Genomic DNA, 19439 nt, shown 5'->3' with positions numbered 1-19439 from the left:
AAGCCTCAGAGTTCAGGTTATAAAACCTCAAGAAAAGCATCATAACAGAAGTTCTTACAGAGTATATTGTCACTCAGATGGTTCAATGAATAACATCTAGCAGTATTTAAAAAAAGATTCCAGGGCCGGGGAGATGGCTCAGTGGAATAAGTGCTTCCCTGGCAAGCGCAAGGGCCTGAGTTCAATCCCCGGCTCTGCCAGAAAGATTCCAAGCACTGGATGTTTAGCCACTTTGGTCCTGTACAGGTACAGCATGGTACATGGTAGAGTGCATGTTCAGCATGTGCTCGGCCCTGACTTAATGTTCAGCACCACCAAAAAGAAGGAGAAAAGGAGTGGGAGGTAAGAGAGGGAGGAGGAAAAGGAAAGGGAAGAGGGACAGGGACAGGAGAAAAGTGCTTCCAAAACAGATGGGGTTAAGTGAATAAGTGGCATCTGACATTTCAAGGTGAAAGAAAACACATAGAGAAAGGCAAAAAAGTTAACAGCTTTACTATGATTAAAAAAAGAAAAGTTTTACATCCTTGAGAAAGTTTTATCCCACAAAGCTATAGCATAATATTGGTATGTAACAAGTGGAAGGTAAGCCTGGAAAGGGAGTTAGGCTTGGGCCAGATAATTGTGGTACAGGCCCACATTCTGTGGTAAAGAGTTCAGATTTTTCTTAGGTCTCCAAAACTGGAAAATACTTGCAGCCACTGACATATTCTCTCAAAAATGGTTAACTCAATTTTGGCACAGCCATTGGACAGAATTATATAAAGCCATTAAAATGTTCTTTTTAAAATCTACATAACATTTATCTAAGCTTTTAGCAATATGTTAAGTAGGGAAAAAATACTATTTTTTATGTACACTATGATTTCACCATAGAAAACTAAGGTACAAATACAAGACGTGACAAGAAATACAAATAATAATTGCTATGTTAAAGTGGTGGGTTTATGAATGATTTCTCCCTCCCTCTATTTGTAACTGTCATATGCCATGGAGAGCTTTACAAAAAGGAGAAATATAAAAATAAGAACCACTCTTCCTTTCATTCCGTATTTTTTTCTCGTTCCATTGCTTGCCTGCCTACCCTCTCTCATCAAAAGCCCTTTGAATCTACACCTGTAAATGCTCTCTTTAACAACTTATGTGAGGCCCCACGAAAGAATGAGGAGCTGTTCAGAGACCATCCCAGCTCTATGTTGGAAGGAAGGAATCCGGGTGCCAAAACTTCTATCGTCGCCCGGGGAGATGGCTCAATAGAATAAGCGCTTTCCTGGCAAGGGCAAAGGCCTGAGTTCAATCCCCAGTGCCGCCAAAAGAAAACCCAAAAAAACTATCTTAGCCTCTCTCCCAGGGACTCAAGAATAGGTGAGGCTCCTGTTCATGGCCAACTACTAGGTGACTGAGCTACAGCACAAGATCTATGATTTCACAAGCAAGCACTGGACAAAAGAAAAATGAAGAAGGAGAGTAAAAACAGATCCAGTTGAAGGTTATAGCACCTTGGGAACTTTTCTGTTCCTATCATCCTACTAGGAACAGGAAGTTCAGAATTCCTCTCCTTTGATCTATACAACAAATATCTTCACAAAATAGTTAAATACCCACTGCTAAGCACTAAGTGTTAGGGAGCAAACTCCCTAACTAGAAATGCTTCCCCTTGATCAATTCAAGCCAGTATCACCAAGCTCTCCATATCCAAAGGTAACATAGACACCAGTGACTCAGACAGAGGAAGGGAAGGGGAGCTGAGCAGTTTAAGACTCAGCCCAAAGTAATTCTCACCCCAAGGAGAAGGATGTTGATGGTGGAGGGGTAGAGGAAATCAGATCTGATTTACACTCAGTTTTGGTTTGTTTCTTGGCCTTCCTTGATGGAAAAAATGATCAATCCAAGCCTTTTCTAGTCTTTCTGCAGTCACCAATAACCAAAATAGCCAGCAACGATAATCTGCCAGCTGGGCTCCAAGGCCTCACCTTTGGAGAAACAGTTGTTTCTGCAAACCATGATTCCCAAAGTGAGCTCTATGGTAGCACAAGTCACTGAAATAGAGTGGGATGCTCACATATAGATAGCTGAGGGGAACATGAGGACACAATATCCTCAAGGCCATTCTAAAGAGGAGAGAACAATTTATCTAGTCTATGGTGTTATACTTGTTCCAAGCAATACATGCTCTCCTCTTAAAAACTCAATACAATAATCAGAATATTTTAAAAAGGCAATTGTTTCACATGTAAAGGAAATAAGGTTTAGAGAAATGACATGTTTAAGGTCACAATGGCAGAAACTAAAAATCTGTTATCATGATCCAGCACACTATTACCAAAGAAAAGGTTTCACCTACTCCAAACAATGATTTTTGATACTGACAGCCATAACTGCACCCTAAACCCACACACTTCTGAGGCTAAGCAAGACCACTCCTAGGCTGTCAGAGAGCCAGGTAAGAAGCTAGAGAAGGATCAGTCAGGATCAAGAGAATAAGAAAAGAAAGCAGGCTGGTGAAATCATAATCACTCCAGAGCTCTCCCATCTTTTTCTCTCTTTCCTTACTCTTCTCACCATTAGAGCTCCAATCAAAGAGAAAGTTTACAGGTAGCAAGGCATGAACTTGAATGTATTCTCTGTATGAAGGAAAACAAGCGATCCACTCAGATAAGGGGAACACTTGAGGGGGGCAAAAATAGCCAAATAAGGCAGACTTGACTGGTAAGAAACCATCAGGAAAGGTTCCAGAAGCTGACGTCCCAGAGAGGAAGCCTTTAGTCATCGGTTTCCTCTGGCAACTGGCCTAAGGCCAGGCGGCAAACTCCCAACCTTAGGAAAATGCCAAGTCTATGCCAGAGAAAAGCAACAAGAGTAGATTCTCCCTAAACCCACATCAGGCCCTCCTTGAGCAACTCTACAAGTACCCACAGACTCATAATGTAGCCTTGAAATAAAATGGTTAATATCTTCAACAAGAGTATGTTAGAACTACCTTGGCCAAAGTATCAAGGGGAATAATGAACCTGGAGCAGAGAGCTTTGTCCAAATGCATTTACATATTTCTGATTTTACTGATAATTTTCAGTTAAGTAAAGGGAAAATCCAAAGACAAAATGGCCATGTGATTTTGGCTCTTAAAGAACTTTTGTGGGTTAGTCAGTCTCTCACAAGTATCTACAAAGATGTCTGAAGAGGAATTCAGCTTACTTTAAACCCTTGAAGAGAGCAAAGCCTTGTACAATTTAACTAATGACACCCATACTGGCTGCCACTTTGGCACCCATCCTCCAACTCCATACCACAGATTAGTCAACCTCAGTTAAAGATTACAAAAAGTAAGAAAGAGCCTCTTGGTATACTTCAAAACACCCAAGTTGAGATTTCTGAAAAAGGACTACAGAATGTTAGAACATAAAAGAAAGATCAGGAACCCTCTAACACAGTTAACTTGAGTAAAATAAGAGTTCAGGTATTTAGGGAGTGCAGAAGTAAAGAGAGAATAAAAAGCTGACCAACCCTGATAGATAAACGTTAGCCCTCCTTTTCCCCTCTTAGGCCTGGCCACTGTTACTTACCAAATACATACCAGGAAAGAATTTTTCAGGATTATACTTTGATTTGTATAGCCAAATACTCACATCTCAACTCTTCTCTCATTTGGCCTTGATTAGTATACTGATCAAAGAAAGTGTCTATCAAATTTGTACAGGTAAAAGAGTGACCAAATATGGGACTAAACATCAGCCTTCAGTAATAATCCCAAAAGCTTCCTAGCAAAATAGTACTACTAAGTAAGCACAGAACCATTCACCATCCTAACAGGCTAGGAGCTTTGTCAACACTTATGCCACAAGTTATTTGACAGGCGCACCAGATCTGGTGTATCTTACATCAGATAGGGCCAAAGAACCATGCTTCAAAAAGAACTGAAAAGACCCTTTCTTCAAATTTAAGCAGGGTTATGGCTAGAAAATGTCATTCTTCTCCAACTATGACATCCCCCACTGCGAACTCTTTATCTCAATTCCATCTTTGCTCAAATATCTGTTCTCATAGTAAAACTACTGGGACAATGGAATGCTGCTTCTAGGCTGCGGATCCATGGAGAGTCCTCACTAATCCCTATTACTTGGTTTATTATATATGAAACCATGAAGGAAGTACCTTTTTGTATTTCTACTAGGGTAGGAAAGACAAGATTTAAAAAATCTAATTCACCCAGTTCTGGAAAATTAAAGGTATATAGTCTCTAACCAACCACAGACCACTTCAAAAGACTTGCCATCTTAACAAAGGACTATTTGCTCCAACTGACCTTGGGAAAAATATGTAAGATCTATGAATACATGGATATCTCTGTGGCTCCCTTTGAAACAATTATCACCTCAAGCCTACCTTCATTTCAGATAAATTCATTCTCAAGAGGGCACTGGCCTTGTGTCACCTAGTTGATAGTCATGTACCAAAACATAACAGTAATAACATACTCTTCCACCCAGAATAGCCACAGGCTCCCAACCATACATATACTTTAAGGCCCTATTAATGTCCCAGTAAGTTCCCTCCTTATAAAATACAGAAAATGGCATGTATATATGCTTTCAAACTGTTTTTGAAGTGAAGTGGCCCTAAACCCCTAATAAAACCGAAGCTCTTTGAAGGCAGAAACTGTATCCTCCATTCATTTATATCCCTTATAGTAACTATTGCATAGTAACTTTAATAAATGATAAGAATGAATTTTCCTGTCTTCTTTCTTACCTATCCCACTTGAAATAGAATTGGGCACGTAAACATTTAGTTAATAGTAACTCACCAATAGTAAATTACGCTCATATTTTTTTTTTCAGTACCGGGGATCAAACTCAGGACCTTGTACTTGCCAGCCAAGCACTTATGCTGCTGAGCTATCTCCCCAGCCCAAGGTCCATATTATTTCAATATATATTTATAAAATTAAGTCAATAATTTGAATAGTATTATTAGATGCTAGGCACAATTGTATGTACTTTATATGAATTGCCTCACTCCTTATAACAGCCCTATGAGATTAAACACCATTATTATCTTCACTTTACAGTTGAGGAAAATGAGGCACAGAAGTAACTTAAAATGGACCTGGCAGTGCATGCTTGTAATTCCAGCTAATCAGAAAGCTGTAACAGGACAATCACTTGTGCCCACAAGTTTGAGACTAGCCCAGAAAACAAAGGAAAGACCTCCTCCCAGAAAAGAAAGGGAAAAGAGAGAAAAAAGGAAAGGAAAAGAAAAGGTTAGTGCCGGGTGAAGGGAAAAGATTCATTCACACCCCTCCATAAAAACAGCTAATAATAAAGGTTCCATGGGTTGTCCATCTTTTCAGAGCCCCCCCCATTCTGTTTTTTTCCTACCTGTCTTTCTCCCTCCTTTTCCTCTACACATAAAATGTCTTTCATTAAACTTTGTCCCTCTAATTTATTATTGGGGTTGAGTTATTCTGGTGGGATGCACAAAGGTAAACAGAAGGAAAGGAGGGAGATGACAAGTGGAGAAGGAAGAGAGGAGGAGGAGAGGAGAGAGAAGAGAGGACAGGAGGTGAGGGAGAAGAGAGTTAATTAACTTGGCCAACGCTACACAGCTAGAGCTGGTCACAGAACTTGGATAGGACTACAAAAAATTCTGTTCTGAGTGTGTCCTTTTCATCCCAACTGCATACTCTTTCTATGAAGACCTGAAAAATCCTTTTTTTTTTTTTCACTAACTACCTGCCCCAGATTTGGCCTATCAAGTACCAAGCAGTGAGTGGTTAAGTGTCGAGGTCAACAGATTCCAGTTTGCATTCAAATGTTCCAGTGGCAGCATATATTGTCACCACATTGGAAAGGAAAACACCATAATGTTCTAACTCAAAGGACTGGTGAAGCTGGAACACTGAGTCAGAATTCAAAGGAATCAGAGCTCAAATTCTAAAAGGGCAAAGAGAAAACAAAGAATTTGTATAAAAGACAGGAAGAGACAAAAGTCACTGTGAGGCCCGAGAAGAACTAAGTCACGCACTGAAACCTGCTATAGTAGAAGCTAATTAGGGGAACTCCATTGTAGCCATCATGTTAATGTAATTACAAAGAGTCAATTCTCTGGAAGTGTTTGCCCCCTCAGTGAAAAGAGCTATTCTTCTAAGGTAGCCAAGTACAGTGAGAGAGCGGCTGATCTGACTTGGGAGGTAAAGGGAGCCAAGTCCTCCCACTTTATTTTATTACCATAGTAGAGACTGAACCCAGGGCCTTCTGCATACGAGGAAAGTGCTCTACTGCTGTGATACGTCCCCGGCTTTTTATTTTATTTTATTTATTTATTTATTTTAAAAATACAGAATAGCGATACAAGAAAACAGCATTAGAAATGATACAGAATTTCACGAAACAAAGTGATAGGAATTGAATAATGGTTACTGTGTTACCTGTTATCTTCAAATTAGTTGTTCAGGTTACTAGATCTAAATGTGCAAGATTTGTTTAAAGAAAAAAAAAACAATAACAAAAAAGTTGTAAGAAATTGAAAAGAAGGAAAAAAATAAGATTAAAAAGAAAAAAAAAACACTTAAGCATTAACTGCTCCTTTCAAAAGACCAACAGAGGGGGCTTGAGGGTTAGTGCAGTTGTTTAAGCCCCTGCTGGGGCAAACCCAGTCAGGCTCAGGGGATGTAGGGGATTGGGTTCCTTTGTATCCCCAGCTCCCCATGCCTTACCAGACCTGCCCTTACAGCTCCCCATGCCTTACCAGACCTGCCCTTAAGGCAGCCTGAGCCAGCAGAAAAAAAAAATCAAAAGACAAACAGAAATTGGCAGTACAATTATCAAAACTATTCTGCATATATACCTAAACATATTTTTCACTTCTTTCATTTGCCCTTTTCCTCATCCCAGTTTTTCCTCCCCACTAAACAAATTCTTTTCATTTCACAGTATCTAATGTACCTTTTAGATTTTAATTACTCTTTCAGGTTCTCACACTAGTGAGCTAATATGATGCTTGAATTATTATTTTATTATTTTATTTTACTTTATTTTATAACAAAGTCTCACTAAATTGTCCAGACTGGCCTCAGACTTGTGGGACTACAGGTGTACATCATAACACTCACCTCAGAATGCTTCTTTCAATATATTACCACCTGTGGTAAGCCTTAACAAGTTGACTAACCCCTCTGGATATGAATAAGGAAAATAAATAACCCTACTCCCTAAAGACTCTTAGGATACCAAGGCCTAGTTTCAAGCAGGAAAACACAGGTCTCCTCCTTCCTGCCTCCCACACAGCTCCCTTCTGTTACCCTCCACAGCCTAAGCAGAATACTTTCCTAGGAAGTGCTACAAAGAGTTCCCAAGTTGGGACCAGAGCCTGAACTACTTCCATATAAAAACCATCTCAGGTCAGCTCTACACATGTAGACCTTGGTCTTCTCATGACCTAACTGCATGGTTAAGTAACCCCCAGCACAGAGAAAAAAAACACTGAGCTCCCTCTAGAGAGTAGCATTTAGAAGGTAGGTATTCAAAGATGCTCCTGTACACTGTAGGTTAGCCAAGCTGAATTTAGTCCTAGCCTGATTAGCAATTCATTCAAATCTCTTCCCTTTCTAGATTAGGGTGTCCCATTGAAAATATAAAGGCTGGAAGCCAGGGAGATGGCTCAGTAGAATAAGCCCTTGCCTGGCAAGTGCAAGGGCCTGAGTTCAATCCCTGGTTCCACCAAAAAAAAAAAAAAAAAAAAAGAAAGAAAGAAAATATAAAGGCTTACTGAGCATTGTGTCATATACCTCTAATCCCAGAACTTTGGAAGGCTGTGGCAGGAGGACCAAAAATTCAAGTCCTGCCTGGACAAGTCACCAAGATCCTGTGTCAAAATCAATAAATAAGGTCTGAAGACATATCTCAGTGTGAAGGCCCTAAATTCAAACCCCAGTGAAAAAGGGAAGGAAGGAAGAAAGCAGAAAAGGAAGGGAGGTCAAGAGAAGGGAAAAGATGGGAGGAGAGGAGAGGGGAGGGGGCAGAAGGCAGGCAGTCAAACAGCAAGCAGACCAGAATGCATGAATTGCATAAAGACTGAACTAGATGATTTAAACAAGGCCAGATCAGATGTTCTGAAGTTCAAAGCACTTCTGTGAGAAACCGCAACCAGTCAGATCAGCTAAGGGGACAGGGACACTTGCAGTTAGAGAAGCTCTGGTATGCTCTAGGTGCAGATGCACTTGTTGTACCCGCATCACCTTGTCCTCAGCTCACCAGTGGTAAGTATTTAAAAGGTTTGTTCATGCCCACCAGCTTCTCAGTATCTACCAATATATCTAACACCTTCCTCTGCTTATAAAGAAATCAGAAAAGCAACCTATGCTACTATCCTGCAGGCACTGGGAAATGTGAAAAGGTAGGAAAACCTGTAAGCTTTAGGTGTTTGTCCAAACCTCTTCAGCCAACTCAACTTTCTTAACATAGGCTCACTTGGATTCATTCTTTCCTCAGTAAAGAAAGACAAAATCTTTTCCCCTCCAGAATAAAAAGAAATGTCCAAAAACACCCACAAAAGTATTCTTGATCAATGAAACTAACCAACTTCATTCTGAACTCACACTCAGGATGAAATGGCACTCCAGAAGCATAAGGGATACAAGATATATTTTAGCAAATGCTATTCCACTGTGTATACTCAGTGCTTTCTGGTACAAAAAATGTTCTTAAATTTTGGAGAAAGAACGCCTGAAGGAATGAACACAGAAATAGAAAGACCAAGGCTGTAGCAGCAAAGCTCTCAAGAACATCAGTACTGGAAGGATTCCAAGGGTTTACCTATTACTAGCATTGCTCTCCCATGACTATCTGGAGACACTGAGGGCCTGCTGGAAAAAACTTTCCTAAGGGCTCAATTCTTTTGGATTACTTTATTAAGTGAAACAAGAAAGAAAGTCTCCTTACTGGAAAGAGAAAACAAATTCTCATTTCAGTTTTACTTTCCAATATCTACCTTCCAAATTCATGTAACCTTCAGCTAACTCTGCAAAGTGACAGATCTTGCACCACAAATTAGAACCTGAAACTTTAGTTTTTCAGCTCTGTCAAGCATGAAATAGGAGGGATGAACAGTAAAGCTAGTCAATAATGAAAAAACAGGCCCCATCACTTGACCAATAAACTTTCCCAAAAAAGACCACTTTGTACTCTTGTTTTTGTTTTGTTCCTTAAGAGATTTTTCCCCTCTGGGGCAAAAGAATGTGGGTAATAGGGAGAAAAGATTGTGAGTTAAGAAAGAGGCACATGATAAACTCATGAAAGATTAGACAGAGACCCAGTTCTGTCTTTGAAAATTAGAGTAATTCTGGCCATAAAAGGCCCAACCCTGATAGTACTGGTAGTGTCCCCCATCCAGGGACACTGAATCTATAAATTTCAGTAGGTGGATGGGTGGGTGGGTGACCTAGGAATATACAAAGGGACCTAAGACCGGCTGTTGCCAAGCAACACTATTAGAAGAGAGTTCAAAATAATTGTAGCTGTAATCTCATCCTATCCAGAGAGAATTAGATTTGGAAACTGAAGGATAGACCAGATGACCTCTAAATATCCTTTTTTAAGCTCCACCAGTCAGTAAGGCAGTTTCCTGAAAAGAGGCAAGAGAAAGAAATACCAACCCTAAAACAGGCAACTATTATAGGTATTTCTAAAATAATGTTAAGTTAGCAGATTCACCACTGACCCTCACAGCAACCTTTTTTTCCCCAAGCTAAATGTGTGATTATAGATTAATTGGTGCCTTTGAGGGTCCCACAAAGGCCCTCCATACCTGCCCCTCTATACCCAGCCAGCTTCAAAGACAAACCTAAAGGAAATTCCAAAGATGGTTCCTGTTGTATATCATTTGCATTTCCACAAAGTTTAATGGACTGGAGAATCAAAAGTGGAGAGTCCAAAGCTTCTCTTATACAACCTCCATTCTTGATCCCTTGCCCCATCTTGAAGTCTACAGGCAGGCCTGGTTCAAGGGTTAAAAGACATATTCAGCCTCATATTTGCCAAGTACCACTTTAGTGCCACTCAAGTAGTTCAAGCAATGCTAGGAATGGCAGAAAAATAAACAGTCCACACAGCCCCTGTTAAACTTTAGCTGAATGCAGAACCAGAAGTCCTCAAATACTTCAAAGAACTAGGCTGTATGTCTGCTAACATGAATGGTACCATGAAATGACTACTTGATCATTTTCCTCTAATTTGTTGATGTACAGCTAAAAATCCAACAAATCAAAGACGTTTTACCAAGGTTTACCCTATAACTGAGACTTTAGCTTTGCCACTGAAAAGTTGCATCACTCTTGATCAGTCCTTCCATAAAATGGGTTTCAATTTCCTCATCTCTACAAACAGAAGGGTTGGGCTTGCTAGTGGTGCATAGTTGTGGACTTCACATTTAATAAACCATAGGAAGAAAGCAAAAAAACCTCAAGAACATCTTGACAATTCAAAATACTCTCTGTTTAGGAAACTTGAGCCTCAGAGCTGTTAAGATCTTTAAAACAAAAAAGAGAAACTAGAGAGAAAGACTATTTTCTACTTATCTTATTATCAGAAGGGACAGATGGCAGTTAATAAGCTTATCCATTTTGGGTATGATACCAGATTCCGGAAACTGACAACCAGAAGCAAAGAAAGCCTAAGAACGGCAAGAAGCAGGTAGGAAAGTGAGGCATGTTTTAATGGATTTAGAGGAGGCTGGCCTGACTAGAAGAAACAATTGACTATGAAAATTAAACTGACCCTGAATCATAGACATGGTTCATATAACAGGTTTGATTTTTTCCACTTCTCTGTCATATGCTAGAAATAGCCTAAAGCACACCACGAAGGAGCGGAGAACAGGGAATTTTCCCCTCTTCATTGAGGTTATCAGCTGTAATTCACTGAACAAGGGCACCCCATGATGTCTCAGCTTTGGGATGAGGAATGAAAAAGGTAAATAAAGGCACCTTGTGACAGTCTCAAATCTTATCAGGAGACCACACAAATGGCATCATTGGTTACTTGACCCATGTTAACTATTTCCTTCTATTTTGAGGATTATGCATGCCTGAGAAGAGTGGCGCTTAGTAAGGGAAGGGAATTCAAACTTTAACTTAATCACTGGGTCACATTATAATGTTAATAGGATATACTTCAGAAAGCCTGAACCTCAATTTGACTAAATGACCAGGTCCCCTTAGCTAGCCACTTTCCTTCACACCTACATATCCTTGTTCATCTATTTTTAAAGGATTGTACTAGTTTCCAGAGTCCTTTTCAGATGAAGACTCTAAGGTCTCAATAGTAACATAAACTGTTTTTCCCAAGTCAACAATGCTTGAGTTAAACAGCATAAAAAACACTCTTAACACTTCCAGTCAATGAAAATTCAACCCTCATCTTCCAACTTGATTTATATTTCAATCTTCACAAAAATATCTTTAGTACTCAGGTACTTTTAATATGCCAGACCTAACCTGAAATAGCTTATATTCTAATCCTCCATATCCAGGAAAAGGATCACCATACTGTCTTCTTTGCCATTTGTTATCTAAATTAGGATGGTTAATGCAACTTAGAGGCAACTTCCAGATGTCTCAGAATTTACGATGAGATATGCCAATAGGGAAGAGAGGCCACTCAAAATGTGTATATTGTCAGCCCCACTCAAAATGCTTGGGCAAAGCCACACCTTATGCTGAGACAGGAATCAACCAAAGAGAGAAATACAGAAGCTCCTGGAAGGACCTTTATAATGCTGTGTTGGCAAACAGTGCTCACCCACCCCTCTTTTGCAAAACCTCTCTCTCACTTTGTAGGGGGAGGAGTTTGGGAAGAAAGTATGGAAAAGGCCAAACTTCTAAAACCACAGGCAATTTAAAAGACAGAGATAGTGAAAGCACATACTTCTTTAAAAACTGGTGTTTCTAAAGGACAGCGTTCTGGAAAAACAAGAACGATTTGGTAGTGAGGCTGCAATACAGCAATGTGGAAGGTAAACCTCATCACGTATCCGAAGAACTGAGCCCTCACTCTCCTCCCCTCATCCCAAGGGCCCCCAGCCCTTCTCAAGGCTACTAATCACTATCTCAGCCCTGCAACGCTCTGTGAGTCCTAGGGAGATGGGTCTGGGGCACAACATAGGCCAGCTCAAAGAGCTGCCTGGCCAAAAAGACTCAAGCCAAAGTGATCACCCGCCATTCCTAAACAAGGGAAGGGCCCCAGCAGCCATTTGGCATGACTTGCACAAAAGCAAGCAGAGCTCATTAGTCAGGCACACCCCTCCCCCTCCCTCCCTCCTGGGCATCCGGCCCCCCTAGGCCCCACTCCCAGGAGGCTTCAACTTTTCTCATAACAGCCAGTGGGGGTGGAGACCAACCAGATCCCAAAATCAACCACCACTTTAGCAAGGTGTGGCCCCACAGGAGAGAACCCACACCCCACAGAACAGTCCAGAGGATAGAGCAGAATTAAGTAATGGGAAGGGCAGGGTTTTGGCGGGTGGAGAGAAGGGATAAACCAGTCCTCGGTCCCAGTAGATTGGGTAGGCCTCTCAGACTGGTGCTTAAAACTGTTGGCACTACTAAGTAAACGGGGGTAGCCTGGATGATGTGTCACTCCATTGCTCGCTCACATCCGAATGGGAAACACAGAGCTGAAACTGCCTAGGGCGGGTGTCTGAAAGGTAAGTGGGGGTGCGGGATCCGCCCCAGCAGCTCCCTCACTCCCAGTTTCTCTGTTCCCAAGGCCCCTAGGACAGCTGCAGCCTTGCTCCAGAAATGCGCCAATTCTTTGGCCCGGGAATATTTTGGAGTTGGAGGAATTGAAGTCCTCTGCCCTGCGCCCACGCCCTTCGGGGGACTAAAAATCCCTGGGCCCCAAGCGAAGCCTCTCCCACTGTCGCATTACCGACGCCGGGAACTGGAACCTGAGAAAGAGGCCACCTCCTCTCTGTCCAGGCTTCCAGCCTGGACATCCCCTCACTCCCCAGGGCTTGCCAGTCCAGGTCCCGACTCGCGTCCCCTCCCAGCGGTGGGCCAGTGTACAGGGCGCGGCGTCCTAAGCCGGCTGGGAGTGGGCCAACGCGGCAGCCATCAGTTTAGGGCTACAGGAGTCAGATAGAACCCAGGGTCGCCAGCGCCCATCTCCATACTCACCGTCTTGGGCATGGTGGCGGCAAAGGAAACGAGTTGGCGAAGTTTGGATGGAAACTGTCGGGCAGACCTGAGAACACAGTACGCAAGGCTGGAACTCCGGGGACCAAGGGGGGGCTCGGATTGGGTTCCTCTCCAGCGTCTGGGCTACTGCTCCGCTTCCTGCTAACGGGCCACGACTTCACAAACCCCACCCAGGAAAAAGCCGCCCCCGTTGCGCCGCCCGCTCCTTTATGTGGCCGGGCTTCCGCGCTGCTCCCCGCCCTCACTCCCGCCTCCCAGCCAGCCGCCGGCCTCGCCCCGCCCAACTAGGCACGACCCAGCTCAACCACACCAGCTGCTAGTGGAGCGGATCTGGGCCCGGACAGCCCCATTCGGGGCTTGCACTCTTGCCCCAAGTTTATGGTGCGCACCTCTCCCACCTTCCTCACAGTCCCTAACCTTCCACGTCTGAGCTGTCTGGCCCCATCCTCTCATTCAGGGCCAGAGTTGGGCCCTGGACTGCACCCTGGCAGATGCTATGCGGTCACTCAAGGCAACTTTTCCAATGAAGGAAACTTAATACCTGTCAAAACTTCTTTCGCTTGCAAGGCAGCCTTGTTTTCCAGAAAGTTCCTCCTGAATGTATCTGAATTTTTTTTCAGTGATTTCCAGCTGTGAATCTCAGCTCTGCTCCTTGGGGCCACAACAATTTTTCTACTTTTCCTATCAGCTTCCCAGAAGTCTGAAGATTCTGTGTCCCCAGGAAACTTCTCTTATCTTGGCTGAACTACCTCATCTCTTCCAACACTTCACCCATTCTCTTTTGTGGGATAGTGTTTTCTCATTACATTTTGCCCCGTCTTTGTTCAATTCTGGTTTTCATTTTCATCGGAATTGAAATCTTGATATTTGTCTTCTCTCTTTTCTTCCACCAAACCCATCCCATTCTCCTCACATCAATATCCTAGTCCTTTAGCCCATCCTCAATATATTCAATTTTCAATGAGGCTGTGATTCCCTCAAACGAGATGCTACCTCACTGTCCAGGCCCTTGGGGTGTGTCTGAGAGCTCCCTTTCCACTTCTTGTTGAGGTCTGAGAATCTCAGGACAGTGCTATTCTGGAGGGGAGAAGTCAGAAGTTAAGTCTGAATTTCAGTTTGAAATTTACTGGCCGTAATTCCTTTTTGTCCCCTCCACTGGCAGTTGTGCAGAGGCATGGTTTGAGCACCTTTTGTGCCCCAGTGTGGGGTAGTAAAAGGATAGTTGAATCAGTCACTCATGGCACCTGGCTTCTACTACTAGATCTGCCATTAACTCACTCTGTAACCTCTGTGTGGTCTTGGGTAAGTCCCTTTTCCTCACTGGCTTTAGAGTTTCTTTTTCTGTGACAAAAACTAAATTCCTGGGCTTCCAAGGTTCTTTCCCAGTATGACATTATGAAAGGATGAGAAAGGAAGGAGACTGCCTAGAATGATAGATGAACCCAGTATAGTTGCATAGAGCTTTTGTACCCGAGAACCAGCAATCTTATTTTTCCCTCCACTCTTTCCAGTTTAACAGTGCCAGCATGGCAGACCTGGAAATCGAACTCTGGGCTCCTGAGTCTGCCTAAAAAGGCACTTTAATCTGATGAGCTATTTGGCCAGCCCATCACTAATAATAAGATTTATTGATAAGGCCCCTCCTAGGGTTTGGCCTGGCACTGTCTCCCCTCAGTATCCTCAACTTCTAGATACAGACATCCCACCCCCACTCCTACTCCAAATTTGGCAGTATGGTTATGGTAGGGGGGGCACTAGTGCTGACCAAGAATGGGCTAGGTACAGAGTCCTGGATTTCTGTAACTGGCCTGATGAGTCATTTGACAAAATGAACATTATGCTTGCTGTTCAGCAGTATATTCAACAGAACATAAGGTAAAAGTGCTCCAATATTGACGAAAGTTTTGAACCACCTGAAAGCCAAGCTGAAGAACTGAACTAAATGTACTTGCTGTCAAACTCGAGAGTGAATCCCATCCAGATATTTGTACTGAAGGATGGATTTTCCTTGTGCAACTCATAAAACTCCAAGTGTGTCCACTATAAACTATACTACACACATATTTTATGGTACTTTATGTCTTCTGAATAACAACAAATATTTTTCCAGCAGGGTAGCATAAAGAATTATCTATAACAAAACTGAGATCTGTATGTTACAGGATTTACAGAATATTTCCACACCATATTTTTGTCACCAGAAAATATGTAATGAATATGAAAATGAAGTATTTTATGTCATTGTTTTATGACAACTTTATGTTTAAATATAATTTTCTGTTCAAGCATAACCTGACTATACCAATTTTAGAAGGAGAAGTTCAGAATTCAGTTTCTGGAGAAAGTGAAACATAAGAGGGAAAATCACAGAAAAATATACTGCTCACATAATTAACATTAATTATGTACTATATATATATATAATTTTAAATACATCAATCATGTATCCATATTACAGATTCTTTGGTCACATTTTTTATGCTGTGTGTTGCCTTTTAAAATGGAAAATACTTGGACTAGGGAGATAGCTCAGCACTCTAAGCACCTGCCTGGCAAGTGCAAGGACTAGTTCGATTACTGATACCTCACACCATGCTGTAGTACACGCCTGTAATCCCAGCACTGGGGAGGCTGAGACAGGAGGATCACTACAAGTCTGAGCTGTGCAGTGAGACTCTGTATCAATAAATAACTGAAAAATTTAAAAATGGAAAATACTTAAATTATTCATAAACTACATATTCACTTGTATTCATAGTTTTTAAGTGAGATTAGCATTATCTGTTTATAATGCCTTTTAATAAAAGAATTTACCATTTAGTAAAAAATATAAGAAAGATTCATTGACAGTACTGGATTGAACCAGGTTCCTTCTCAATACCATATCTTTGAGCTGAGCAATTGTCCTCAGGTACCAGCAAGGATAGCAATGGCAGCCAATCACACTCCTTGACACTGCCTTGGGCCCTTCCTCTCCCCAGGAGTTTAAGAAACTCACTGATTACTTCATTCATATTCACCTAGGGGTGGCCTGACATTAGGCTAAATGCCTAAAGGGAAAGGAGAAGTTGATTGGAGACTTCAACTTTCTTAAAAGTGGAAACCCCCTATGTGTCATTTTCCATCTCCTGTACCAACATCACCACCCTATGTACACACACACACACACACACACACACACACACACACAAATGCCAAGGAGAACTGAATAGAATGTGAAGCTGCTAGCACAGCAGCTGAATGCACTACTAAAACTGGGGGCAACAGGAGTCCAACTTGAGGGTGAGAGATTTCACAGGATGTGGTAGCTGAGGAAGTAGGTAGAAAAAGGAGCTGAGAGAGACTGGTAAGGTTGAAACCCTGGGGGGGAGAGAAGGGTAGGAAATGAAAGAAAAAACATTATATTTCTGTTCCAGCTTTTACTGCAAATCAGGAGAATTGAATATTGAAGAGGAAAGCATGTACCCAAGGTTACCATGAGGAATATGGGATACTAAAGATTTTTCTAAAAAAGTGAAGAAGTTTCAAGGGCCTGGTGTAGTGGTACAAGCCCACAATCTAGCAATTTAACAATTTAGTGAGACTGTTTCAAAATATAAAGGAATAGAAATGCAGCTCAGTGAAGATCCTCGGTTCAGTATCAAGTACCACACAAAAAAAGAACCATCTGCCAAGCTCAGTAGAGGGATGAAACTGGACGTGTAATCACCTCTCTATATATTGCACTCACCCTCCATCTAAGCTCACTGCAGTAAAGAAATTCTTGCATTCTGAATGGCAATCCTTTTTTAGAGAACATAGTACAATACCCAAGAGAAGACAGCAGAAGTGAACTGAGTGTGCAACAATCCTGAATCCCAGGGATACTTTAGATGAAGAAATCCCCCACCCAGTCTATTGCATAGTAGCAGTTGAAAGTTCACCATCACAAAAGCGTTTTGTGGGCTGCTTTTCATGTTCATCAGTGTTGGGAAGTCCCTTCTTACACCTAAATTAGATCTTCTAGGCTTTACTCAGCACATTTGTTCATGATTGATCCTTAGCAAAGGAATACACCAAGCTGCTTTTCTCCATTCACAGAAGAGAAATGAGTCAGAGAGAGATGAAGACAAACATCAAGTTGAGGCTTCACACTCTGAGACCTTCTCACATTCACACTTTTCATTTCCATGGGCCAGCAGGCAAACACTTGACTAGCTGTGCCCCTTCTACAAATAAGGTAATAAGATGAAAAATGCACTGTTGGCTCCCCCTGGGAAAGAGGCACATTGTGGCAGAGACTGCAAAATTAATCAATAGGGAAATCTTGCTCTCAATTATCCTGTCTTCTACTAATATATTTCAAGCAAAAAAAAAAAGTTTGAGTGAAAGGCAAAAATGAAGCATCTACCATGAGCATTAGGTGGGGGCATTTTAATAGCTAACCACCTGTGACCTTCACAAGAATTTTTAGAGAATGAGGACATTAAGATTCTGAGGAATTAAGTGACTTATGCAAAAGTTACATGGTTTGTTAATAGTGAAAACCAAAACAAGAAATTCTTTTTGACACAGTATTCCCCTTCTAGGTATCCTCCCAAAAGAGTGAAAGGCAACATGTTACTCTGATATGTGAATACCATGTTTATAGCCACACAATTCATAATCGCTAAATCTTGGAGGCAGCTCATATGTCCACTAAGTGAGAAATAGGTAAAGAAATTGTAGTGTTCACATTAAATGGAATACTACTCTGCCATAAAGAAAGATAAACTGAAGTCATTTGTAGGAAAATATATGTAATTTAAGACCATAATGTTAAGTGAAATAAATCCAAAAACACCAGTTTAAATATTACATGGTTTCTCTCATATGAGAAACCCAAAATATAAATAAAGAGTAAAATGAAACATAGATCATAGGTAGTAGGGAGAGAGATCTTTTGCAGAAGGGAAGGGGACTAGGAAATGGAGGGAGAGAGGATGAAAGAAGGAGATGAAATAAAGAATTAAGATGTGTTATGTACATATACTAACTCCCCACAAGGAACATAATCATTATGTACTACAGACATGTAACAGTGAAAATAGAGTATTATGTAGGAAAAAAAAATCAAACTATAAGGGTAGAAGCTGGCAGAGCTTGACTTTCAGTTGAGACACCTGGCTCCAGGAACCACAGTCTTTTAAAAATTATTTTAAATGCTGTAATCCCAGAGAAAGATCACAAATTTTCTCCCAGCCTGGGAAACTTGGCAGTGACTTGGAGAAACCCTGACTCTAAATTTTTGAGATGTACCTCATCGTGAAGGCCCTAAGTTCAAACCATAAAATTTTAAATTTTATTTTATTTTTTTTTGTTCCTCGAATGCCCTCAGGGCTTGTTTGGCTGGCTGGAGTGTTGTGGGGATCAAACTACAGCAACCTGAGGCTGACAGCTTTGTGGAAGCAGCCACTTAAAGAACTGAGCTAGGGCCAGGCCCCCTTAAATTTTTTTTTTTATTTTTATTTTCTTGTATTTTTAGGGAAGGGTCTACAGGGTGCTCAGGGTCTCACTGCTAGATTGGACTCATACTAATCCACCTGTTTACAGCCTCCCAAGAGCTAGGATTACAGGCGTGCATCAATTGCCATCTCAGCACACCCCGGAGGTAGGGCCGGCACAACAGACCCAGGGGATCGAACCCCTGGCCCGTGCGCCTGCTTGCAGGTGCTTTAATCTGCTGAGCTATTTGGCTGGCCCTTACAATTTTAAATTTTAAAGCAGGAAAAATAGTAGAATAAATGACATATATCCTTCATCTAGCAGTTATTAATATTTTTCCATGTTTGTTTCATCATCCTTTCAAAAGTATTTTAAATTACATATATCATGACATTTTACTCATCAGTTTATTAGTTTCATTATTTAGAGAATACTTTATTAGTTTCTGTAATCAAACCCATGCAGACCTTACATATTAAATATAGTCTGTTGTCTCTGCACAAATGGGAAAAAATTAAGTTTGACATTTCTAGACCAATATGACTGTTGATTTCTGTACAATGCCAGCACAACACAATAAATTGAGATAACTCTTTCCAAAGTTGATAGAGCAGTTAATGTTTACAACAAATATATATATATATATATATATATATATATATATATATATATCAACAACAGCATTACCAGGTATCTGGGGTCATCTGAACAAAATTATGGAAATATTCAGAATGCTCCATTTAAAAAAGTAAAACACCAGAAAGCAGCAAAGTTCTGTTGCTGTTCT

General features: G+C 41.3%; 1 protein-coding gene and 1 pseudogene across 1 annotated transcript in view; one reads left to right on the top strand and one right to left on the bottom strand.

The window, feature by feature from the left end:
- Window positions 1-13384, bottom strand: part of Msn (moesin) — a 79661-nt gene extending 66277 nt beyond the window's left edge. The window contains exon 1 of the mRNA XM_004644813.2: window positions 13169-13384. Within this exon, the coding sequence (XP_004644870.1) occupies window positions 13169-13180 (12 nt within the window). The 5' untranslated portion in view covers window positions 13181-13384. The remainder of the gene's footprint in view (window positions 1-13168) is intronic.
- A 1538-nt stretch (window positions 13385-14922) lies between these two features.
- On the top strand, window positions 14923-15544 carry LOC111813678 (annotated as a pseudogene).
- Window positions 15545-19439: the final 3895 nt, after the last annotated feature.

This window comes from Octodon degus, unplaced genomic scaffold (genome assembly GCF_000260255.1).
Source record: "Octodon degus isolate 3935 unplaced genomic scaffold, OctDeg1.0 scaffold00211, whole genome shotgun sequence".
In the NCBI taxonomy this organism is placed as follows: Eukaryota; Metazoa; Chordata; class Mammalia; order Rodentia; family Octodontidae; genus Octodon; species Octodon degus.
This window is presented reverse-complemented; position numbering and strand designations above follow the sequence as displayed.